The following is a 27,345-nucleotide window of genomic DNA, read 5'->3' as shown; positions in this document are numbered from 1 at the left end:
ATTTTTCTCTTGTAATGACAGGCAATGACTAGCCTTGATGGCATAGCTAACTTTTAGACTGATAAAGCCAGGTGAGTTGAATCCAGCCTGTAAGAAAAAACACTCAGCATGATTTTCTACAAAGGTCTTTGAAAGAGCAAGAGCATGAAAGAAGTTCAGTGTCATCAGAATTTTCTGGCTTTTGAGCCTTTTATTTATTTTTTTTGTTGTTGTTTTGTTTGGCTTCCATATCATCTATTAGGTGTTATTAGTGGAATTCTCACCTTCTTCAAAGTGTCTGCTTCAACTTCTGTTGGTTTAGGACTGGAATGCCCTGGATACTAAAGGTTTGTGCCCTGTGATTTAATACCCTGTTTATCTACATTAGTCTCCTTTCTTCACTCTGTAACTCAGAGACTGTCTTAGCTAGCTCTTGTTTTGTATTATTCTTGTCACTGCAACATATTGCTGGTCAGAAATCCCAAATTAAAATTATCATTGTCTGCTTTTCAATGTTAACAGAAGAAACATATAGTAAAGCCCTCTGTTTGCCCTTTGGAATACAATGCTGTGAGAATAGTCGGGGGAATGTAAGTGGGCTGTCACTACATGCTAAGGCAAATCCTTTGTTGTTAATACTGGTATAAGGAAATTTGAAATTGGAATTACTTGATATGATTCTACTGAAATGCGTGACATCGGGTGTCTTGTCGCTCCCACTAGTGCTTGAAATTTTAGTCTAGTGGCATATACTAGACAATGGCTCCTTTCAAATAAATTCCCTGAACTGTCTAATGTATTTTTGTATAATAATTTCCTTGTCACTTAGATTAAGGCATCAAATACAGTTAAGTATTTGGACAGGGTACTTAGTGCGATGGTGGAATTCCTGTAGCTTTTTTTTGTTTGGGGGTTTTGGGGTTGTTGTGGTTTTTTGGCTTTTTTGTTGTTTGGTTTTTTTTTCACCCCCAAGCAAAATCTTTTAGGCAGTTAATCTTTCTTCAGAGTTGGTGCATGCTTGAGAGGACTTCCATGCAGAATTAGTTGTTTGTTTTGTATTCAAAGCGAATGCTTTATTTTTGTTTGCAGAAATGTAAGTTCTGGTTTCTTTGAGAAGAAGACCATTTTTCAGCCAAGATACTCATAAGTATAAATGCATCTACTATGTCTTAATCTTAAATTCCATAATGGGAAGTGCATTGAAATAATTGGAGTAGAAATCATTTTGGTGGTTGGCCAGATTTTAATTTTTCACTGCCCAGGCATTTTTCACATGTTTATCCACCTGAAGATGAGAGAACACTAGCCCATTAGCATCTGGTTATATGAAACACAGCGGATATTCCAGTTGGTAAAGAAATAATTGAAAATATGTTATTTGTCATCAAGGTGTATGATATGTGACTAGCCTTTTAATGGCTTTGGAGAATATGCTTCGCATAATTTGAAACAAGCTTTCTTATCAGTATGTCTTGCAATTAATTTAATCTTGTTTCTGTTATTTCCCCAGTATTTTTCAATTCAGTGAACCTCATTACATTTGCAAGTGCATTAAATTAGAGTCTGGATAGAAGAAGAGAGATGGTTATCAGTTAATTTAATTATATTTCTACATTTGCCCATTTACTGATATGTCTGCCATTGTTGGTGCAAGCCTATACTCCAGTAGCGCTATGCAGAAATTAGTTCTGATTCCATGTATAGTTTATGTTATCTGATAACTCCAGACAACTAGCAGAGGCACATGTGCAGTAATTTGAGTCTAATCACAAATCATTTACTTGAAGTCACATTGCTACAGTGCAGAATACTCTTACTATATTCACTACATTACTGCTGTATTTTTTGACTTTGAGTATGTGGTAATGTTTTTACACAGCTTTACATCAAGTCCATTAAGAAAGAAAGCTTTATATTCTTGTAACTGAAGAAGCAAGGAAGCCTGCCATTGCACAATTCTCTTCTAGACAGTTAAGCAGTGTAGCTGAGGAATGTCCTTGTTTCTAAAGAGGAGGAGAAGAGCAAAGTAAGCAAACCCCAGAACTCACCATTACACACAGCTTCATATAAACTAGTCTTTGCTTTTTTTAGGTAAAATTATGTAGTCATTTAAGGAGATGCTAAAACCTGAATTCTAGTACTCATCTTCTAATATGGTGCCTGTCAGTGTTACTACTTTTGGCACTAACTACTATTTTTATAGTTTTTTTTGCAGCTTTACAGTAATGTCTTTGCCATATGTTTGCAATTTCAGAATGTATGGCATTTGCCCTGGCATCTGGAAATCCTAAGGATACAGCTACTGTGATTCTCCAAAGCAGTTCCCCATTGCATGGGCAGCTATGTACTGAAGCATGTATCAATTGCGTAGCTCATTAAAGGCAAATCTGTTAAAGCAACACTTCTGATTTTTAGGCATTTATAGAAACCCTTATTAACGTGAGAGAAAAAAGAGATTCACCTATAAACACGAAATGTTTGAAGTTTTAAGGTGCCCATTTCCTGGATTTTTAGTGTTGGAAGATCTGGAAGTAAACGGAAAAAAAATAAAAAAATTATAGCATAAATAGCCTGTAAATGAGAAGCAAGATAAAAATGAAATACAGATTTTACTAAACTCTGAGGACTGTTCTTCTACCATATACTTTGGAAGTTAAAAACATTACATTAACATTATATTTACTGTTTGTATGTGATGAATCATTCTGTGAAGTTCACTGGCTGCAAGTTAAATAATGCATATATATTGTGTACATTAAGTTGTTTCTTTTTCTTTAAAGTACCTATCACTAGAAAAACCCTTCCATGGGTGTGCTAAAGCTCACTTGAAATCACTGAATGACTTCTGGTCCCATAGCCTACTTCTGTTAGTCTGCAATATGGAGAGGCAGTGGCTGTTTTGTAATGGAATAGATGAACTAAGCTTTCTCAAAATAAACACTGTGCTAGCTCCAAGTGTTAATAAAAAATGAAAAAAAATACAAATAAGAAATTGGTGAATTATAGAGGGCATTTGAGTCAGATGGGCGTTTTTCACTTGCAGACATGAATGCCAGTAAAATGTTACTTTTCTGCGTACAGTGTTATATTTCATTCTTCCATGTCAGCTGCATGTTATGATTTGAAGTAAAGGCTGAAGCACAATGAGGTGCTTAATTACAGCCTCAGGTAGTTCATAGGAAATACTGTAGTGCCAGGAGGTCTTTTAAGATACAGAGCCATCACAAGTTGTGGTTTGTGCCTCATGTAAGTCTAGATTTTCTCAAAGATAAACTGTTGTAGTTCATGTAACGTGTTACTGTAACATGTTGTGTAATGTAAAATTTTGTATTACTGTTACATGGAACTGCCTATTACTGGTACCTTAAGAATATATAACATGGCAGGAAAATAAGCCTGATATCTATCTGTATACATGTGCAAGAGATTAAATGAGGACCTGAAGAAACTTGCTACATTTATTACAGGACAAAAGTTGGGCATTTTGTTTTATGTTAATATTCTGATACACTTAATGGGAGCAGTTCCTTAAAACATGGCAAATGTGTTTGAAAATGGGAGAATCAGACTGAACCAGCTCCAGAAAGTTTAGATTTAGGAAGTTGCCATTGCAGAAAACAGTCCTATTTCCACGCCTGTTAACTTTGGTGATGATGGGTGACCTGTTAACCAGTGGATTATTGCTTACTATTACTTATTATTGTAGAGCTCGTTGAATGTTGTTCAGAGGTATGTACTACTGCTCCTGTTTTCTTTTAATAACTGTTCAGTGGCTTCTAACTTGCATGAATTTGATGAATCCAGTATCTTATGTTGCACACTCATGCTTTTTTACACCCATTAACTGTTTTCTTTCCATTTGGCTTACTTTAAAGGTTTTTATTGCAAGTATGTCAGATATGCAGGCACAGTTATTTATAGAGCATAGTGCAGGGATATGCCAGTATTAGTTGGCTCCACTGGAGTTTGAGAAAATTGAAAGTACTGTCATTATGTCAGAGCTTGCTTTTTTTTTTGTGAGGAGTGAAAGTGGTGAGACAAAAAACACCTTCTCTGTTTATCTTTCAGCTCTCATTTGGGGTTTGAGGACTAACCGTGTGTTCTGAGTTGTGACTCATGATTTTGTAACATTTGACATTGCTTAACCATTATTATTTTTCTAAATAAATTTCATCTTTACTGTTCAGCTCCATTGGGAAAAAAGTGGTTTGAATATCTGCCATTGCACAGAGTTTCTGACAGAGTCCTTTAAGCAGAGTCTCTGGAAAAGCTCCCATCGGCCAAAATACAAATTTATGCTCCTTTACACTGGAAAATCATCATTTAGAGACAGCGGGGGCAGGGGGTGGAGGTGGGGGAGGGATAAATCGAGCCTTGCCCAAACACAGAAATAAAGCAAGGAATCATTAACTAGTTCTATCTGAAATACAGAGTGTCTGATTAGAAGAGTCCGCAGCTAATGCTAAGGACAGAAAGCAAGATATGCTATGACTATAGGCAGCAACCTGGAGAAGAGACTTTACCAGATACATTAATTATCTAATATATTGTAGAATAAATTCTCTCCTTAAATGAGGATAAGCTTACTTCCTTAATCATCATTCTACATTGCAATAGTTTTGCATGCTCTACTTCACTTTTCTGAAAAATGTTTTGTTTGGGGTTTTATCTGTTTGTATTAAACCAGTGGTTTGACTATGACTTAATGGTGCTCTCTCTGCAGTGAATGATTTCTATTCTCCTTGTTCTTGTCAGTTCACTTTTTCTGTTTTTCCCCCAACTTATATTTTTGGTGAGACTGAAATGGAAAGATTAAATCCTTTAATATTCTGTGTTGGAAAAATGTGTTTTTCTTTCTATCAGGAAGAATGCTTTCAAATCCCTCCTTGGTCTAAGCTGCTGTGCTTGACATCTCATTATTTGACTCAAGCTGTTTCAGTTTCACCTTCACCCAGCTAATTAAGTAACTCAATGAATGTATTATTAAGTATTTGATTCCCCTATCGGAGTTGGTGAGAGATGGAATTTAACAAAAAAACAAAAAATGCCCTTGATGGGATTAGTAAGAGGATTGTTGCTCTGACATAGTGGACTGAAATGAGAACGAGCTAATGAAGTTGGCAATGTATGAATCACATTCTGTCATTTTAGCCAGCGTTTGGCTGTTGGTGAAAATATGGGGATTATGTTTGCTTCAAAGTGATCACTCCTTAACTAACCAGAAAGTGACCTGTTAATTGTTTCAAGACAGCTGTTGTGAGAAAGAGCTTCTCTAGTTTATTTACATTTTTGTTTCTCTCTTTAGCTCTTGTCCTGCAGGGTATTGTCTCATTATGAGTCAAGTCTAGATATGGGCTTTAGCTATTTGTTGGACTTGGATTTGTTCATCATTTTGGCTCTGTTACCAGCATGTATTACTTGCAGTGCTTTTGGCAATTTTTAATAATTTATTTCTTTTTTCTTTTGATTAAAAACAGGAGTACTCTGCAAATGAGCAAGATCCAGTAGTTAGCTATAGTTTGTGCAACTGCATTCCTGTTCCTATGACTTTGACTGTATTTGTGACTAGTCTTTTGTATTAAAAGGAAGTGTTACCACAAATTCATTTTTTTGCTTTAGAATATTTTTATTTAATGTTTACATTAAGCCTCCTTAATTAAACATGACTGTAAACAATATTCTCATCCACTTAAAATCTATATATTTTTTATCATATTAGTTAAAGCAGATATTTTAAAATAATTCTTTTAGAAATGCAAATTAACAGAAAAAATATTAACATCACTGAAGAAATATAGTTTAAGATTATGGTACTGACTTTTTAATAACGGAAGACTGAAGTTTTCCAGTGTATGAACCAGTATTTTTGTCTGTTTGACTCAGTCTGTTTTTTGCTTTGAGCAGATAAACTCTTTCAGACCTTGCTGTGCCCAGAAGAAGGCTGCCTTTTGGTAGGAACTGATAGCTTTGCAATAGACTTGACTTCTTTGTCTTGCTTTTACAGTAGAATTTGGAATGGGGTGTCTTTATATTAGTATTTTGGCAGGTACCCTTTTATACTCATCTTCTTGCTACTGAGAAGATATGTAAATATTTTCTTAAGCTGCTAACAGACTGAGAATATTCCTTTATGAGACATGAAGTATGAAAACATAGACTCAGTCTTTCAATAATTTTAAACAGTGAAAAATGTTAACTGTCTAGCATGCTAATGGGTTCATAATAATGTAATTGTATCAAGCAAACTAAATTTGTATTTGGTTATTTGCTTTTTTAAAACTTTTCCTGAACCTGTACTTTTGCTTGCTTTCCTAGAGAAATGTTCAATCTTACTGGCTAGCAGTACTTTTTACTGCTTTATTCTAGTGAGAAAAATAAGTTAATGCACATATAAACTAAGCTAAGTTTTTGGGATAACTTGACATACAAAAACTAGCTAGGTTTGTGGATAATAAGTAGTTAATAAAATTCCCTTTTTTTACATGTGATTGTCTTAGAGCTTATGACTACTTTATGTCCCCACATTTGTATTGTATAATAAAATGCTGAATTGCCCTGTACTTTTATGCAATGATTTTATTAATAATTTGAATAAAAAAATAATTCATTAAATGTCACTTCTACTTCACTATTTGAATAAGATAATACATTCATTATGTTATACAGGGAAATAAACAAGCTTATCAAATAGTTTTTAGCTGTGAAATTTGAGCAATGACTTGAAAATTCTGTAATACTATGTCCTTCATGAATAAATGTGGGTTTGATTCATTTTCAGTGGTGCAGTGGCTTATTTTAGAACTTTAAATATTTTTCACCAAAAGTTAAATATGAAGAGATTTTATTCTAAAAATTCTGAATCATATTTCAGAAACTGTGTCTGACCCAGCTGGTAAGAGCACTGCCTGTCTTTTTCACAGGATGTGCTCTAGACAGCCTCTTTGCTATGGACAACTTCTTTTCATATCTTTTAATATGCTTTTCATATCCAAGTATCTTTCAAGACAAGTTTTTTTTTTTTCCCCACACAAATGTGTCTATCGCTAGAAAATGTGTCTGAGAGGAATCTGCTAATCTTAATTTTCATGTCTACAAGTAGCGAGATGCACTCATGCCAGTATCACATTACCTCATTTAAGAAGGAGACATCAGTGAGGTACAGTGATCACAAGTTTTTACTCCATGTATGGAGATGTGATGACTTACAGTAATTATAAGCAGAAGAATAGGCAAATACCCAGTTTTTTCTAATGCTTTCTCGGTATTTTCGTTGCTCTTAGAATTCTAACATTGATTTTTTAAATGTGTGAGGCTTCAATTTCAAGATCAGTATTTTATATTTTTCTGTCAAAATTCTGTGCTCACATTTTAAATATTAATGGCTTCAAGCACAAGTAACATTAGTGAAGCAGTTATATCTTCATTAATGTATCATTACTTTAGGAAACTAAAGTATCATTAACTTTAGGAAACTATTTCTCATGAGTAATCAGAAGCAGCTGTTGGTTTTCCTTCGAAACATTAATGCATAAATGAAAAGAAGTTAATATTTGCATCAGTAACCTAAAAAAACAGAGACAGTTTGCTGTAAGCATACCTTTGCAATTATGTGCTGTGGCCATATATTCCCGAATTCAAATGCTGTGGTGAGTCTGTACTGAATTTTTAGATTTTCGCTTTGTCTTTTTAATACAGTGTGTTGAAGTTTGTTGAACCTGTTCACAGGAAAATTTTCTGAAGTGTATCTTCTTGAAATAAAAGACCTTAAAGATATTACTCTAATAAGATTTCAAATTGCAATCGATTTATTTTTCTACTGTTTGGCTATTTTTGATATGTAAAGGGTAATTTTAGTCACAAGGCTGCTATAAGTTATTTTCTCACCGACTTGTTTGCTGAAAGATTTACAACATATGCCTCTGGCTTGAAGTAAGATCAGTTGCAGTAAGGCACCATATGCTGAATTATATTAGATACTATATTATATACACCTTTTACTGACTGCGGGAGACTTTCTTGCCTGGGTAATGTATTTTAGCAAAGGGAGAAATTAATGCCTTCAGTTCTGATGAATGGGCCACAAAGAAATTGTTTAAGGGAGAATATTTTCCCTTCCAGACAGAACAGACCAGCCAATCATACTGAGACCAGTGGAGATGAGTTTTGCTGATATGCTTACCTACAGCATTCAGAAGCAGCCCTGTATTTCTGAGTGATCTCACAAACAGGTGAAGAGTTTCCAGTTGCACTGAGATCCTTAGAAAGTTCTGCTATACTTGTTCTATACTACAACTAGAATGGTGATCTGTTTGTTCCTGTGCTGTTGCAGAGCTGTATCATGTATCTCTTTTAAAGTTATATTGATAGGTCCTTGAAAGTCTCACCTTTTTTTAGCTGCTTTGAACCAGAGCGTATTTCGTAAGTTTTTGTTTCCAGTGGTTTTGCTGAAATGTTCACAATATTTCTGAATTCATCCAGAGTTTCAGAGGAGAGTTGATCGAATCTGTTTACTTGGTATGCTATCAATCGACTAAAGTAACAGCCTAACAGCATTATCTCACTAGTAGACTTCTGCTTGTACTTGACTTATCAGAGGATTTCTGGAATTGATGATCTACAGAACTGTTCAGTTATTTAAGCATCTGAGATTTTTTGGTTGCAGATTCTCAACATATTTTGTGAATGTTTGGGATACGCCGTATTGTATGTAACTGAAAGGATTCTTTCACACTTGCGCAGCTGATCCCGCTGTGACTGCGGCCCTTATCCACCTCAGAGTTGCACAGCTGGGAATATGATGCAGAAGTGGGAGCTAATTTTATTCTCCCAAAAAACATGTGTTTTTGTTTGTTTTGTTGTTTTGTTTTGTTCTGTTTTGTTGTTTTTTCTCCTCTGTTTTATGCTTTGTCCCTCACTGAGTTACCAGGAAACTCATGGGCTAAGCAAGGAGTGTGGAGAAGCTTCGCCTAACCCAAAGAGATCCCACAAAAGAGACCTTTTCTTTTTTCATTATGATGAATATGGTTACTTCATTTTCTGTCCTTTTGTTTGTATTTTTAGATGTTCAGGGCAGTATTTGAAATACAAGCCCTTAGTGCATGGTCTTGAAATGACTTGTTCTATGTGTATGATGGTTAGTGCAACTATTACAGCAGGTCATTAACAAGTGTGTTACAGTACTTTTTTCGAATATGGAATATTTCTGCTATATTTTAAGGTTATTATTCTCGATACAGGAGGCCTGTTCTCCTGTCTCTCCTGTGTTCAGCATTCAGGGGTTGTAATTTATGCAATTTCTCTACAGGCCATTCTCTAATCTCCTTTTCTCACTAACAATTTTCCTATCCGTATATATATAGCATACTATCTTGTTTTCTCTCTTTTTACTCCATTGCAGTAAAACACAGCTTTAAACTCCACTGTTCCTACTATAATATTCACTGCATATATATTTGTTTGCCTATACTTGTTCAGAGCAATGTCTGTCTGCATGTGAGTACAGCTCTTGTCATAGATGTTCACCTGCATGTCAGCTTATGATGTGGTGTTATCAATAGCTTGCAATGCCATTAATTACTGATTTTCTCATTCAGCCAAAATACCTTTTCTGAATAACTTCTCTTCCAGCCTTTTTGCTTTCTCTAGGCTTGAACCTACCTGATATTGCTGGATGTTGTGTTGGAAATATTTTTGCTAGTTTTAAATAAACAGTTTCTCTCTTGTAGTGTGTAGTTGTAAAAATATAACAGAAGTTAACTAAGGCATCATCACAGTTTCATGATTGGTAACATTTCAGTGAATGTTATAAACAAATAGCAGATTCTAAAGCAAATAGAAAAAAACCCTCCTTTCTACTGTTGCAGACTTGTCATTTGTTCTGAAACATATTTAAATCATGTTCACAGGTTTTTATTCAGTATATTTTTCTGTGGTCATTAATAAGCCTAAAACTGACTTTTGAGTGAAATAAAACAACGTACTTAATACTAAAATTGAACTCAGTAAGTTATGAATATACAAAGTAAATCATTGCTCATCATTGTAGTGGGCAATGTCTACAGCTCTTGCAAAATCTTTTTAGGTATCCAAATCAGAAATGAGAATAAAAGAAAGATAAAGATACTTAAGCTTCTTTTCTTTGCTATAGGTTTTAAACATCCATGCTGAAATAGCATTAGCAGAGACTAGTAGGACTGCTTTAGTAAAGAAAGGTGATTTAAGGCTTGTAGTCACTCTGACTTTTGTTTCTGGAATGAAGAGTTGTTACTTCATCTTGTAGAAAAAATCTAATACCCTTTTTCTTTGTTGTTGTTTTTGTTGTTGTTATCAAGTAATGTGAAAGCACAAAACTTAGAACGAGAAATACCTCTTTGTGGAGAACCACAGAATTGAAAGCAGGGGTAAAATGGTTGTGGATAGCTGAAATACCTGCTGGGAGGTGGATATGGAAAGCCTAAGCAAAGAAGCTGCAGCAGCTTCAGACGTTCATAGGATTGCTTAGTGTCTTTCTGAGACAAACACCAAACATTGGTGTTTTCTGAATTATTGTTTTTAATGATTGGGTATATCAAAAGCAGGTTTTAAGGCTTTTTTTTTTTAGCTGTCAGAAATCTTGTGTGTAGCTTGATTTTTGAGGGTCTCCTCTGCAAATTCAGTTTTATGGAATTTACTTTTAGAAGTTGGAGCAGTAAGAAAGACTGGGAAAGGTGTTCTTAGATGTTGGATTACAGAAACCTCAACTTTCTGTCCTCCTCCTTCTGTCCTGGTGTCCATCTGGTTTGTGCTTTTGGCTCACAGTCACATACCCTGTGTGCTTCATGTTCACAATGATAGTATTTCTGCAGCTGTTGAAATGCAGTTAGCTGTTGTCACTCCGTCATTACTGCCTCCTCCTACCCTGTACTGTTAGTTCAGTATTGGCTTTAGATATTATATCTATTAGAGTAAGGTTTTATATAGTTACAGAATAGTGCATGAGTTATCCATGATAACTTTTCCAGTCAAAATTAGACTCTGAAAAATGTTTCATGATCTTCACTAGTCTCACATATGAAGAAATCAACCTGTTAATCAAAACCTCCCTCTGTACTTGTGTTTTTTTTGTGGAGTTCCCTTTGCACTTCGAAGTTCTTTAAAAGCAGCAGACAGTTGCTGATAAAGCGGTTGCCATGAGTGACAACTGAGAATACTGTTATTTTTGCTTTTGAGGATAGCAGATGGGAATTATGTAAAGTATAGCTAACTGAATTCTTCAAAAGACATGCACATTTGGGTAGCTAATTTTGCAAGTGCTTTTTTGTTGTTGTTTCTTTTTGTCAGCATTGCAGGAGGTCTGGGGACAAAAGGAGGAGATCACGTATGCTTCATCTGTTGTTTGATTATAGTCCTCTAGAGTCTCTGGTAATTCGGACATGGGCTGACTTAGTCTTTTGAATATTTATTCATTAATTAACTTTTAAATTTTAGTGGTTCTAATTGGCCAGTACAGACAATATTTTGTGGAGTAGCTCTGATAACAGAATTTCAGCGTTCATCTGGTATTCAGTAGAAAATCTTGTGTTGGATCTGCTTTTCTGAAGCTTATTTCTCTCTCTTGAATGTCAACTTGATGTTGGATTTACTGTGTCATTATATGATGTTAAGAAATACATTTTTCCAGCAAACCCAAAATGTTAGTAGTCATAAAATATCTGGTATAATTTACTAAATATCATTTGATTATCATCACATAATTTTATAGAATGTATTTCTCTGGCTGCATCATTAATACTCATTAGGCTCAGTAAGAGCAATTACAGTGTAAATGGTCATGATGATAATTTTCAGTATTTCTATTGTAAAATTAGCAACATTTCTAGATGTTGTTTTGAACGTACTGAAAATGGTGATGAAATTGCATATTTAGTCTGTTTAAGCAGTCAAAAACACACAAGCACTAGAAACAAATACTGTATTTTCTATTTTGATCAATGTATATTTTTTTCTAATGACTTAGATCTAGTTTAGGATCCTTTTCAGTCTTTAGCAAGTGTTGAAAACTGGTTAATTATGTTTGTGTTTAAGTATATTTGTTTTAAAGAAAACCAGCTCTATTTTAGTGGAAAATAGTACTGTAATACTTTTGTGTGTATTAAGCTATGCCAAGGCATAATAGCATTTTTATTTCTTGTTTATAGGTGTATATATAATGATTTTCTTCCAGAGGATATGTTAGTGGTCTTGTAGTTCTTTTTTTTTCACTTGGCAGAAGCATAGCTATAGCAAATGAGACCCAGGGGGCTTAGTACTGGTGCTACTGAATTGATTGTTAAAATAACACTCTGTTTTATAACGGTGGGTTAAAATGTATTTTAAAAATACTGGGGTTCGCATTTGATGCGGGAACTTTTAGATTGGATATAAGGCAGAAATTCCTTCCTGTTAGGGCGGTGAGGCACTGGAATAGGTTGTCAAGGGAGGTTGTGAATGCTCCGTTCCTGGCAGTGTTCCAGACCAAGTTGGGTGAAGCCTTGGGTGAGATGGTTTAGTGTGAGGTGTCCCTGCCCATGGCAGGGGGGTTGGAACTAGATGATCTAAAGTTCCTTTCCAACCCTAACTATTCTATGATTCCATGATTCTATGATTATATGAACTTAAGTATCAAGTCTTACCGTAACAAAGAACCTGGACCTTAATCTTCTAAGTGTATGAGATGCATTTGTGTTAATTCCTGTGTTTGGGATCAGCACATTAAAACACGTCAGTACAGTGTTCACTTCAACAAAGTCAAATCAAATCTGCAATACCATGGGATCCCTCATTTGTTGTTTGACTATAGTGATGATACAATTTGATTTGGAACTTTGATTATCATTTAAGTTACACTTAAGATTTCAGCCCTGAAATTTGCCTTAGAAGCAAAGAGAAGTCCAAGTTTTAAGAGTGTGCAGCTGTTATGAGAGTTTATAATTTGATAGCCTTGTATAAATAAAATGAGAAGCTGGTTAACTGGCAGGAAACCAGCTAAAGAAACACTTTCTCTGATTCAGGTTGAAAATGTTTTTGTTTTGTTTTTTTTTTTCCCACTTATTTACAGAGCACAATGCATTAGATAGAAAAGTTTCAGCCTGTTTACATTGTATCAGTGGTTTGTTTCACTAATTTTAATAAATTATCATTAGAGATACTCTTAGTGAGGTCCTTGTGTTGATGAAGAAACACCTATGGGCATGTCATTTAAAAGTTGTTGCATTATATATGGTACTATTGGTTGAGGCACCTTGGGTTTTTTGGTTTGTTTTTTTGTTTGTTTTTTTTTTTTTTTTTTAAGCTTAATTCCTGCCCCCCCCCCCCATCTCACCTTGGCAAAGAGAATTGGATTTTACAGTTCAGTGAATGTCTGATCTTTATAATTCCTGTAGTTATTATTAGTGGTTATATGAACAGCAAAATAGGAAGCACATGTCACCTCTCAACCTGTGTTCTCTGTACCCATCTTGGGTTAAATTATATAGTAGGATTGATGAGCAGAAGCTGCTGTAGCACACGTTCCATAAAGAAATTGTGTGTTTTTTTTCTCTAAGGTTCAGAGTTTGTATTCAGTCTTTAAAGAAAAGTTTCATTATATTAGGATCATAAATTTTAAATTGGTCTACCCAAAAAGTTATTTGAAAAATTTACCAGATCAAATGAAAGTACATTAACCTCGTTTATAGAGAAAGAGGGAGAAATATATTTTTCCACTATATGATTCTAACAGCTTTTTAGTTAAAGGGCAGTATGTGCAGTTATACTTGCCTTGGGTTGAAAATAATACATCAAGGAAATGTTCTGAATTCAGGACCGGTGCGATTTGTGCTCCATCAAAAATTGGTTTTGATGTAATCAGGTTTTTAGCACTTGAAACTGAGCTGTTTTACTTTGTTCCAAATTGTGCAGCTTAGAGACTTTACTGTTCATGCTTGGGTAGCTTGATTAAACGAAGTAAAACTTTCACAGAAACACAGAGTCATGTATTCCATAATATAGGAAGAACATATAGAAAAGCAATGTGGAATTAGGAGATGAGTTGTCAAAGCTGTGATGTACTTTTTGTTCCTCTGACTCCTTTGGCCATGCTGAATTGGCGTTTCAGAATGCGCAATGCTTTATTTTCTGCCATTCGTTTTTTTTTTGGTGGTTGTTGGAGGTTTTTTTAACAAAAATGCCATCAGATAATCAGATTATCTGATCAGATGATCAGATAATCTTTTAAATGGAAGTTTGAAATAAATATTGCACTTTCTTTCCTGGGTCAACACATCACCTACTTTATTAGTTAAACTAGAACATTCAAATTCTATCAAGTGTCAAATAGTTGAAGGTTATTACCAACAAGATGGTATTTTCTCCTTAGGATTGAGATGTATGTTAGTATGAAATCTAACATTTGGGAGAGGCACCTCTCTAAAGCATTTCCACCACTGGCGTAATTATTCACTTTTTCACTAGTGAAAGGAAGAACTGTTGACATCCAATCAAATATAGACTATCAAATTGTACCCAAACAGGAGTGTGTGGGTTTACATGCAATATGTAATTAAACTGTGGAATTGAGATGGGTTATTTCAGAGACCAAAGGTATAAGGAGTTTCAAAATCAGAATGGATGGGATCATAAGATGAAAATCTCATGGTTATTAAATGACTTCTAACTGGGATGTGCCTCAACTGATGGTCAATAGAACTTAGTTACTACACATCAGGCTTCGTACGTGGAGTTCTGAGGTGGAAGACTAGCGATGTGCATACGTGTGTTGTGTGTACAAAGCATAGCTTGCATGCAAGATATTATATACCTGCCCTAAATTTTTGCTACAGACCATTTTCTGACTGTGTCCTTTCCTTACTGCTCCATCCCTAGGACTCTGATTCAGTCTGTCAGTCATCAAAGTGTTCCGGGGACAGCATAGACCTTTCAGTGCTATACAGGGTGTTAAGGTAGATGAACGCCTTATCTTACCCAATGTGGTTGAGAGCCTGCTGCCTAAAACTGAAGGCTCAGCTCATGGTTGATGTATTTAAGTAGAAAAGCTTTGTGATTAGACGTGAGGGAAAATGAGAGTTAGAGGTTCATTTGAGGTTTTATTCCTCTACAGCTCCTAAAATTCATAGTATGATGCTTGAAGCTTCATTCCTGCTGGGTTTTCTCTGTTGAATAGATGGCTTAACATGTCTAGTAGGTGAGAAATCACAGATTATAAGACTAATAAAGATGATAACCTTAGAAAAACTGCATTTAGATTGATATATTGCTCTTCTCATTTCTCTACTAGTTTAAGAAAAGGAAGAAGAACCTGGGTTTCCTTATTTTTTGATGGATCCAAATCCATTTGTAAATTAATTGCTTGTTATGCTGACCTTTTGCCTTAAGATTATTTTGGCAATATTTTCAAATTTTTCAAATTTTAAATTTTCAAATGCCATAGCTCATTTTATGCGTTCATCTTTCATGCACATCTGGGAGAGGGTCTGGTGGTGGTGGGGAATTGCCAATCTGTATGTACAGTGAAATCAGTTTTAAAACAAATACAGTAGCTATTATATTTCAGTTGTATACTGAAATATCTTAACAGATTATATAGTATTGCACAGAGATCATCTGCACTTCAATTGAAGAAAAAATAGCACTGAATTATTAGACATTAAAAAATATTTGTTACAACTAAGTAATTGATATCCCTTTTTTAAAAGGAAGGTTAATTCTTCAGTGCACAGTACAAAAAGCGCAAAATCTATCAATTGAAGAGAGGGGCCTTGGTCGGGTAAAGGTGCCTTGTGGGGGTTTTATGTTGTTAGTTTTGTTTGTTGAGGGGTTTTAAAGTTATTTTATTTTCTTTTATTTTTCAACTGTGTGATATGTCTCTTGACCAGTACTGAGATAGAGTCAATCTTTTGCAGAGAAGTGCCAGGGATGTTTGTACATCATGTGAGTTCAGCACTTTACTGCTGAGATAGGCCAAAGCACCTGTTGGGGGGAAAAATACCCAAGAAAAAGTAGGAGGAGCAATGCATCATCTGTATACCTACTTCATAAATGTATGTATGTATGTTAGTAGTGAGACACTAAAATGGAAAGTAAACATTTTTAATTCCAGCACATTTATTCAGGAGAAGAGCATGTGTTGGGGATATTGGGTGCTGATTGTTTTCAAGCAGTAACCATACATGCAACTGACATTTGCCTCTGCTTGTTTTCCTTAGCAGGCTGCACTTACAAGCTGTTTTAGCTGCTTTGTATCTGTGATGTGAATGAGAGCTACTCAGCAGCCTTTCAGGGCCGTTATGAGACCAGTATCTTTTTAACTATGAGGTTCCTAAAAACATTTGGAAAAGAAGCGGCTCTGATGTCTTCATCATAGTATAGCTTGGCAGATATTTCAAAGGAAACTGGGCTTGTATTCCCTACACTGGCCATAGAAGGAGGAACTGCACCTCAGTCACTTTCTTCTTGCCAGCAATAACAAGAAAGTCTGACTGGTGATTGATCAGGAAACAGCTGAAAGCTGTAGCCATTCTAAATTATACAGGCTTGCCGCCTTAGGCTCTAGCTAAATTCTTTATTTTTTCTTGGATGTTAGAGCAGTAACTGTCATCATCAGAGGTTTGTTTTCATTTGCTCATGATGAGAATAGTCCTTTGGATACAAGCTTCACTCGTGTCTTTATTGCAACATTCTTATTAGTGTAATGATGCAGAGGTATGCCAGGAAGTGGAAATAGGTTTCTGTATATGAAGCACCAAATAATTTGAGACCTGACTACTTGTAATGTTTGTGAAAAGGTAGAAGCTGAGAAATAATACATTTCTGATTGTTGTAGGCAGCTCAGCACCACCCAGCTGCTTGCTCACTCCGCCTCAGTGGGATGGGAGAGAACAAGAAGGGTAGACGTGAGAATCCTTGTGGGTTGTTTATGCAGTGAAGACTTGATTCCAATATGAAGTTCTGTTTTCCTTTTTTCCTCCAAAAAAAGTATATTGAATACATAACCAGTTTATTATGACTGTAACTGGTTTTACTGCTTGGAAGTAGACATACTGATTAATACATACTAAAAGCGTAAACCTGAACCTTTTGACAATCAAAATTTTAGTGTAATACCAAAGGAAAAAAACCACACGTTTTCACAGAGTCTTCATAGGCACCTATTTCCTTAGTACTGCAATCATCATGCAACTTCTTTCATTAAGAAATTTCTTTCTTGTCACACTGTAAGCTTGAAAATTTCCCATCTCGGTGAAAATTTATGTTTGCTTTTTATCAGATTCCAGAAATTACTGAAGTCTGTTCAACTTCATCAAGAATCTTCTTCAGTCTTGAAAGAAGATATTTTTGTGAACAGTATACTTAAATAAATTTATTACAGATTTGTATCATGTGTTCTCATGGTCCCCTCTCAATAAAACATGGAGTCCTTGCCAGCAGCCACTTTCGTATCTTGACTTCAGATAAGAAGTCATTTCCATCTCAGCGTCCTCTGCTCTCTTTGAGGTCTTTTAACAGCTGGTATAGTGGCTGATTTTGGAGTTAGAATTTGGTCTTTTTCTTTTACTCAGCCACTAATTTATAACAAATACAGGAACATTATACCTCTTCAGCTGAATTTAGTAAATATATTCTAAAGGTGTTTTGGTCCAAAGTAATTTTATATGCTTATTTCCCTTATGAAACCATATTTCTCCAGGAATCCAGTTATTCCCCTATGCTGCTGTTAATTTGAAATCATAAACTGTCAAATTAGATTGTTTTTCATAGACATTGCATCTGCACTTTGGGTATATATTGCCAATAACAAATCTTAACCAGCTTACCCAGTGTGTAGGCTGTGTTGAAACCACACTGGCAGCTTCACCAACAAATCTTATTTTGGGTGTATCAGGAATATATATTGGTCATCAAGATTTAACTGGCTTAAAATATACCAATATGTATGTGGCTGTTCATCTGCTTTACACCTAAGGGGATATTATTAGATAAATAACATTTACAGTTTAAAAATTCAGTTTTAACAGTTAGAACTGCTAAAATGTACAGTTTTGAAGATTCTTGTGATGGTGGTTAACCTGATTTTGCTCCTGAAGTGACACTTCTTTTCCGTATCAGTTAAAAATGAAGTATAATTAGATTCTTCGGAAAATTGCACACAGACCAGGAAATGGAAATTGCATGTATTTTTCCACTTTGCATCTGAAACTGAAGATGGATTCAGAGACAGTTGTGTTGCTCTCTGAGCATGGCAACTTTCAGCTTTGAAAATAGAGGCCCATATAGAAAGGAGTGTCAGATTTGACCTGCAGATCAAAATGATGATACATATTGGAAACATAAACATTTTCAGTCTGTTCAAACTGGTAACTTTATCTGGCAATAAATTGGAGTTGCCATCTTTGAAAATTAAATACTTATTAAGCACCAAATTAAGTCTTAACCTTGTATTTGTTTCTAGGCTTCAACAGCAAATTCCTACAGATACAGCTAGATACTTCTAGATGATAGTTTCGTGTCTTAAAATTATATGCATCTTTTCTGAAAGTACCACAGTTTTTATGTTATTTTGTGCAGTTGTGATGGTCTAAGGACATAGGCAGAAGATTTACACTAGGATAGTTTTGCATCATTGGACTAATGAAAAATATATGTTAGGAGAAATGAGGCAAGTTGTGAGACACCCAAAGGCTTGCTTTCTGTGCTGTGGAGCAACATGTCTTCATCTATCAGTATTTAAGAACTCATAAGGGTGAGAGAATGAAGAGGAAAAAAGGGGGAATGTTTCACATACTCCAGTCCATAAAGCAAACAGTACCTGTTTCCTCTGACAAGTCTATTAATGGAAGAAGTCAAGCTTTTTCTTGGGGGGGGGGGAAGTTTTCAGCTCTTGGTAGCCTTGAAAATTGTAAATGAACATAAGCAAAACACTAGAATAAAAAGAAAGAAGAGATTGGGTATCCGCTCCACTTACACAGCCGGGTGGTGGGTGTATGTGTGGGAGGGCACACACCAGAGTCCCTTCAAATCTACATTAAAAATACATCAGTATTTTTACAAGCAGTATTTTTTATTATAAGATTTGTCACTTCAGTTTCCAGGAGTCTTGTAAACCTTCCTTTTAATGTCTGTCTACTTTTAGCTAGAAACAACACAGTTAAGCTCCCCAGTGTCTTGAGAAGCTTGGTTTGAAATCCCTGATCAGATGGGTTTCCTTTTTGACTCTAGACAAACAGCCCTGCGGCTGCCCTGAGGCAACACAAAAAGCTGCAGACTCCCCAGTCTTCTCCTGGTCTGTGCTTCTAGACACAAGCCTCTCTTGGTCCAGAGATGTTAGTAAACAGAGATGAAGCTATTGCTTTCATGAATAAAGTTCCTTTCTTACATCTTTGACATTGTAACTGCTGAAGCCATTAAAATCTTGGAATTGGTTTCTTAATTTGATGAGACTTCTGCATGAGTCCTTCAGTTGTTGGCAACTTAGTACAGACTCGAATGTCACATTCTAAGGTTTCATTTTTCATTTATTTTCTTCTTCAGTAAGAATTACTGTGTGGTTAATTTGTTCTCTGGGATGGATAAAGTAGAGCTAATATGAAATTCAGATGAATTCTGCTGGCAGACTGTTTGTTAGCAGCAATAATGAAATAGCTAATGGGTAGTGAAAAAGATGAAATATTTTCTGTAATAATTCAGGACTTTGATACTTTTAAACACTTAATAAAAATACACAGAAAAATCAATATCCTAGAAATTAACTGTGTACTTTTTGGTTTTATGTGTGTGTATATATATATATATGTATATTCTCGTTCTGTTTCACATCAGGCTACCTTAGTATCTGCTTTAGTTATTAGAAAGAATCAGATTCACTTTTAAAAATCTTAAACCTGGAAAAAACTCAGACCTTTTATTTCTAAATATACAGGGCTTTTATGCAATTGGAAACCGCTGTTGTGAAGGAAAGACATAACTTGTGTTAGCGTTTGTTGGGATGTCAAGGCACGTGTAAAATACCCGACCGACTTGGTCAATGCAATATTTATCTTTCATAGGGAAGCTGAACAAGATTTTACAAGGGTATTTGCTTCCACCTACTGACCATTCTTGATATTACACACAAAAACAATTTAGGAAATACTTTAATAACTTCCAGTCTCATTTTTCCTTCCAATACAGGCCATGGCAGTAGTGTGTGTCCACATGAATTCTGTTTGCCTTTTACATTTACGTACTTTCACATGAAAAATAAAAAATCTTAGCCATTCAAATAACTTTTCTGAAGTTTGTGAGGCTGCAGAGTTTGCTTCTTTATTGGGATTGGTTTCTTTGTTTCTGGTATTCTGCGCCAGGATAATATGGAAATAGAGGAAACAGGTTTTGGATAGCAGGGAGATAACAAACTGAAAAAGGTGTGATAAAATACCCAGCTATGTGCAGGTGTTAGCTATGTTAGCATGAGTAATGGCTACTGGAGGATATTGATACCACTTTTCGCAATTCAAGAAGTAAAATTAAATGTAGGATTATAGAAGCTATATAAAATCAAGTGTATGGAGGTTTCTGCTGCATCCTAAGCCAGAGTGTCATGCAGCATCATGTTGCCACCAGTGATGACTTTTACTTTCTTGAGCTTTCCCTTTTATTTCTGTTGCATAATGTTACATCAGTAACAGTTGTATAATGTTACATGGAATGAAGATGGTAGATATATTTTCCAAGGGCCTACCATGTTAAACTTCAAAATTGCTGAAACCTGTGAATGATGAAACAGAACAAAATTGGGATGAGAAAGGGGAGCCTGCTCAGGAATAAAATGGGTATCATATCTGATGTATTCTATACTATGCACTTGCAATAGGTCCTGCTGTGAAGTCATCTAAATTACCAGTTGTCTCCAAACTAGCACTGAAGGAATAGCACCTCTTGTCACACTTTTTCTCTTTGGTAGACATGGTACTTGGTACAACCATAAGTTTATACCAGTTGGTCACTAATGTGAGTGTCAGCAGGAACATTTAAAAGCTACCTGTCAGAACTGTATTGCCTGCAGACACAGAGGGGAGTGTAGGTTCACCATCTCAATTAATGCAATTCTAGTGTGAAATATATGTGGCAGTGTCCCTTATGGCACTTTGTTCAGTTCAAAACAAGTTGTGTTTGTCCTGTGTTGCCTGTGATATTCTACATAAACCCTTCTTCTGTTTCCTTGTTGCCGCTACCCAAATTAATAGACAAAAAAGGCAATTTTCTTTTATGCTGCCACATAATAATAAATAGAGCTCTTATTGTGTTTAGAATAATATAATTTAATTGTCTGTTGTGCGGTGACACCTAGAGAAAAAAAGGGATTGTGTTGGGCTTAAGCTGAAATGGATGAAAGGGTTTTCTGCCTTAGTGGCAGGGTACGGTATGTCTGTAATTCCTTCTTTCTGTATTTGCCATGAAACTTCTTATGAAGTATTCTATCATGATATAATTAGTCTAAAATCATAATTCTCCAGGAGAAACAGATTTTTGCTGGGGTTTCTTTTTTTGAGATGCAACAACATTAAAGAAAGTGCCTGATGCATTGTTCACATCTATAAAATTTTACACCTACTTTACAGCAATGGTAGTTCTTAATCTCAAATAATTCAAGCAGTTGGGAAGTTTTCATTATACATTCTAAAATGGCATTTATTAATGCTTTGTCATTTTGCACTCTACAAGAAGTAGCACAGATGTCTTCCAGAGTTCTTCCCTTCTTACTCTGAGATTGATAGATGGTTAAGTTCAATTTTTTTTTTTTTTTAAGCTTAGTTTCTGTGTACATCTTTATTTAGAAGTGGTGTATCTAGGATGTAGATGATGTATACTCAAGTATTTATATTTAAGCATGTATTCATTTCAGCCAGGAACTTTGCTGGTTTAAAGACTTACACACTAGTTGCTTCAGAAAAAAACTGGTTTGTTTACTTGGGCAGTTAAAGGTTAACATATGCATGCAGACCCCTAACATGAAATGTTCTTGGCACTTAAAGATAAATTCTGCTTGAGTTCAGTTACACTTGGTAACAAAATTCAGTTATAGTTGGTGACAGAGTACCTGACTGCTCTTCTTCCAAAAAGACTTCAACATAGACTTTCTAGAGACATCAGATGCACGACAAACAACTCCTCTGCACAACTCCTCTGTTTCTGCACAGTGACGAACTGTTATTACTATCTTTAAATGAAAACTTGTTGCAAGTTGCACTTAATTAATCAGGTAATAAATTTGCAGATTATTGATTTAGAAGAGACTGTATTCTATTTTCTTGATTGCAGTGTATTTTCTCAGGTATTCTGTTTCACCATGAATACAATTTTATTTCCCATATGTCTTTGCCTGTTTTGTTTTTTGGGTTTTTTGGTTTTAAGCCTTTAAAATAATTTGAATATTTACTTTTTCCTGTACTATAGACTGTTGGCCTGCTCCCTAAACCAATCTGTATCAGTCTGTCAGTGATCTGAGCAACCTGGTTTAGGGTAAGGTGTCCCTGCTCATGGCAGGGAATTGGAACTAGATAATCTTTAAGGTCCTTTCCAACCCAAACCATTCTGTGATTTCTATGATTTCTTCTTCACCTATTGCACAAATTTTTACTGTCCAAATTTTTAACTCCTTTCAACTGATGTAACTCCTTTGGACTAGGGATTCTTGAAACCTACTTCAGTCCTTCTTTCGGTAACCCGTTGGTATCCTTAGGTATACTTTATTAGAGTACATGCATCTGTGAGGATTTCATCAATTGGTAAAGAAAAATCCTATTCAGGAACTCAGGCTTTGTGTGGTACTACATATTAAATGTTATTTTTTACAGTCCAGATTATCCTCTCATAATGTACCTAAAGCAAGTTTGTAAAAAAAATAATTAGGCAATATTTTTATTCCTATTTGGAGTACCAAAACCAATAACATAACAATGGACCCTGGATGATTTTTTTTTTTTTTTCCTTCTGCAGAAGTCTAAGTTCAGGTCTCTACACTTGAAGACGTAGAGTTATTTCTTTACTCAAATCTGACTTTACCTAACTTAAATGATAACCCAAAACCACTATTTCTTGCTGGCTTCAATATCCTATAATATTGAAACCATACTTATGTAGTTTTTATGGTTTATAGTGCAGTGGTTAATTCGTAGAATTCACCTTCTGTATCTTTAGATAGAAGGCCAAACTCCACAAGGTAGAATGATCTTTGGATATTCGGGGACAAAATGCATGGCAGAGATTGTCCTTTGATTTCCAGTCTCTATCTTTTCTTTATGGCTGGTATCAGTTAACTTCCATGCACATTGTCTAATTCCTTATTGCAGCAGTGAGTCTCAGCTGGGTTGGCCTCAACTGTTTTCAGCTGGGCTGTGTGCTTAATTTGAACCTTTGCATTGCTGGTCGCAGACAACCATGTGGCTTAAGCTGCACTGGGAGGAAGGTGGGTTTTGTTTTCTCCAGATAAAACTGCATTTTTAATTCATATTGAGTAATAAATGCGTATGAATTTAGGTTTCTTAGAAATCACTTAATGGGAAATGACAGTAGCAAAATAGCAAACTAAAATCTATAGGCAGCGGAACAAATCGAAGTACTACTAGTCTTGAACAAGATATATTAATCATACTGAGAGTTTGTAGTAGCTATGGTGTGATTCTGATAGGAGCTACTTGATTCTGCAGTCAGTTAATTTGGGTTCGTATGAGTCACCTTGTCCTTGGTAATATGAAAAGATATGCTTAATTTTTGATTAACCAATAAATATGTTAAAAAACATTCCATTATTTCCAAAAGGTGGCTTAGGACATAGCTAGCAGGTGAAGAGCAGTGGTGCTAATGAAGATTGAATTCATTCCTCTGAGGCAGAGAACTTTTCAGCAGTTGAGCTTTTCTTCTCACTCACAAAAAAATAAAAATCTGAGTGTAAATATGCAAACAAGTGCAGGAAGGCAGCCTGTAGGGGGAGGTAGTATTTCCTTATCCACCAAATGGGAAGAGGGATGCAGAGAGAAGCTATCTAGCTGCCAGTAAGTAACACTTTAAAGAAAACTTTTGAGTATTACATTCCAAAAAGTACAGTCTGGCTCCCCATGAAAAGTACTTTGAATATAAAGAGTACTTGTGGTACTGATTCATATATAAAGATAACTAGAATAAGAAAGAACTTTATTATTGGAAATGTGCTGCTTGAGAAATGACAGAGAACTGGGTATGCCTAGTGAAAACATCTTTGATATATCTCGTTGTGAATGGAAGTGTTCTTTTATTAGGAAACCTCAGCTCATCTTTCTTGATTGAATGATTTTATTTAATTTTTTTATATCTGTCTGTCTATCTGTCTGTCTATTTATGTGTATATATGTGGCTTAGGTATTTGGCATTGAAATAATACCAGTCCTTCATTTAAGATTTAGGCATGGTGTTGAAGAAACGTAAACTCATGTTTTTCATTTTTAATAGGATCTGCTATTAGCTATCAGCCTTAAATTTGTGGTCTAGGATTTATTTAGCAAGTCAGTGTACCCAATAACCTAAACTCTGATGAGAGTGGTTCTAGCTTCAGTGAGAGGCTGGGTAAGGATTTACTTCTAATGAATCTGTATGTCATTTTATCCCAACAGAAATTTCTGAAGTTGCAGTATGTAAGCAAAATTAGCTTTGCACAATACCCTCACTAGAAGAGTTGAAGCTGAAAACGAAAGATCGTATAAGGTCACTTGTCTACAGTTTAATGACTTGAGCTATATTTGGCTTACTCAGTTTCCAATAGTAACTTGTTGTACAAAGGGATAGTATGAAAAAATAAATGCCTTTCAGAGAACATTTTTTGTGATAATGATTATTTCAGCATGTCTTCAAGTCTGCTGGCAAAAATCAAAAGATGCAAAGTAGGTCCAAATACCTTAGGAGGAAAAAAAACCCAACACAACAAAAAACCCATGTGTTGGGCATCATCAGGTTGAAGTTTATTCATTTGAGTCTTGAAGAAAACATAAGTCCAGAATATATATATCTGTATATACATGTGTGTATATATATATGCACATATTTATATCAAACAGATGCTTGATTATTCTTGCATATTGCTATGAGATTCAGACACAATTATCTTCATCAAGTGCTAGTTAGCACTCTTGACAGCAGGCAGAAGCTTGAACAGTTATTTCTCTTAAGCTCACTTCTATATATTTTAAGCTACCATCACTAATAAAAAACAAAAATAAAAAAGGAGTGAGCAAGCAATTATATTTTCTTTGAGATACAAGTAGAAAGAGCAAACACAGTATAAAGCAGAGATTGTACTTTTGTCTTAGGAGCTGGTTGAGCTATACTGAAGTAGGTTTGGGGTTTTGTGATATTTCAATCCTGTCTTTAAGTTTATGCTTGTAATAAAATTTAATAGACCTATTATGGTTAGAGCTGTAATACTACATGTTGTGCGTTTAGATATCCTGTATGTATAAAACAACTGTTCAGTGAAGTGTAATAGGTTGAGAAACCCACTTTTCAGCCTTTGATGCCCTTTCTTCATCCTGAATTATTCCCACAAACCTGGGTGATATGCTTTATGACATGTCTTTTCTGTTTGCCTTTTCAGGATACTAAAGCAGAGTGCATTTCCTCTGTAGAAACTGAGGACAGAAAAGTAAGTGGCCTGTTTTACTGTCATTTGTCAGGCAACTCTAGGAAGTGGGGTGTTTGGTTGATTTTCTTTTTTAAATAAACCATGTCAAAATATGTTGCTTACATGTGTCTATTTTAAAAAGTTTTCTAACAATAACTTCTAATGTTGTATTTTAACTTCACTGGGGACAAAATAATCTTATTCTATAGAATGCTAGAAATTTTTATAACTGCTTGTTCAGAAGGGAATTATAATCTTCATGTCATTAAACTATCAATAGTTTAAAGGCAATTCCACTTCCTGTTCTTAATTTCCATTATTAACAAAACTGTTATGATCATGTTGGCATGCCATACTAAATATTTGTAAACCGGCAAGATCAGGACTGTTTTTTCTTGCTTTAGAAGCACTACCTTTGGTACAAATTTTATTTTATTTTTGTTACACTTCTAAACAGTTGATGCTTGAAAAAAATATATCTTACTATTCCAATTTTTATTTTCTGTGAATAAGTTTAAAATGTTTTCACTTGTGTTCTTCACCTTTTTTAAACAGTATGTTATGACATGTATGTTTAAATATACTTGCATGAAGTTACATTTTTAGAAGGAATTCTTAAATTGAAGTACTGTCAGTTTCTGCAGTTGAAACCTGGCTTCTAGCATTAATAACATCATATTCTCAATTTATGTTTTGAAACACTCGGTCTTTTTTGGCATTAATTTAGCTGTGCTATAACATGTGATACCCATATTCTATTACTTAACATTCCAGATGGTTTTCTGTTTTTTTTTTTAATTGTTTTTTTTTTTTTTTAATGGGTTGTTTTTGTTTGTTTTTGTTTGTTTGTTTTTTAACTTCTTTTGGCTACTGCATCATCCTGTGAACATTCAGCAGCTCCTCCTTTTAAAACTAGCTGTTTAGGTGGGAGGGGTTGCTGCAAAAATGAGGTTTTATTACCCAGCATTATAACTATGCGCTTTAGTTCATGGTAGCTCAAAGTCTATAAAACAACATCATACAAGTCTGATGTGAAATGCTGTTGAAGTTAGGGCAGGAAATCACAATTCATTTTCTTTGTTGTGGCAAAGGTTCTGCAGAATATCAGTGGTTTTTCAACATCTTCAGGGGTGAAGAGAGAGAATTATTTTGAGCTATGCAAAATCGTATTAAGAATTAAATTATGATACTGAACTGTCAATGTGACTAGAAAAGAAAGTTTACTTTATCTTACATACCAAGCAGCTTTTAATGATGTCTGTTGAAGTCCTCTATACTAAGACAGGTTGAATTTCTTTCATTTAAATGAAGCCAGAACTGAATGTTTTACTCTGAAGTGTTTCAGTATAATAGAACTAGTTTATTGTAGGATAATTGCAAGGACAGTAAACAAGTATAAGCAGAATTTTTTTAAATCTAGAAATGGGATCAGCTTTATCACACGGCTTAAAAATAGTGATATGTTTAAAATCGCTGCATATTAGCAAAGGACTACAAAATTTGTGTCAATAGGATCAGTAACTTCGGTGTATTGCTTTAGGAGTTGAAACAAGCATTTCCTGTGCATTAAATTTAAGGAATTATCCTTGTTATTTATAATCCTAATGTCATTTCAGTTCTCTAGGTGGCTTAGAGCCTTTGTTGTTGTTCAAAGCATTTTAACAAACCAAATCATTCTTGCTTTGCTGGTTTTTTTTTTGTTTGTTTGTTTCTTTTATTGACTT

General features: G+C 35.0%; 1 protein-coding gene across 23 annotated transcripts in view; it reads left to right on the top strand.

Moving 5' to 3' along the window:
- RBFOX1 (RNA binding fox-1 homolog 1) overlaps positions 1-27,345 on the top strand; it is a 1,284,179-nt gene that overhangs the window by 657,508 nt on the left and 599,326 nt on the right. For all 23 annotated transcript variants that reach the window (XM_061473743.1, XM_061473744.1, XM_061473748.1 and 20 more), the window contains one exon: positions 25,595-25,642. In XM_061473743.1, the coding sequence (XP_061329727.1) occupies positions 25,595-25,642 (48 nt within the window). The remainder of the gene's footprint in view (positions 1-25,594; positions 25,643-27,345) is intronic.

This window comes from Pezoporus flaviventris, unplaced genomic scaffold (assembly GCF_033815535.1).
Source record: "Pezoporus flaviventris isolate CSIRO_AGI_PZ_B2104156 unplaced genomic scaffold, CSIRO_AGI_Pfla_v1 ptg000078l, whole genome shotgun sequence".
In the NCBI taxonomy this organism is placed as follows: Eukaryota; Metazoa; Chordata; class Aves; order Psittaciformes; family Psittacidae; genus Pezoporus; species Pezoporus flaviventris.
The sequence above is the reverse complement of the archived record's forward strand: the minus strand, read 5'-3'. Positions and strand labels throughout refer to the sequence as shown.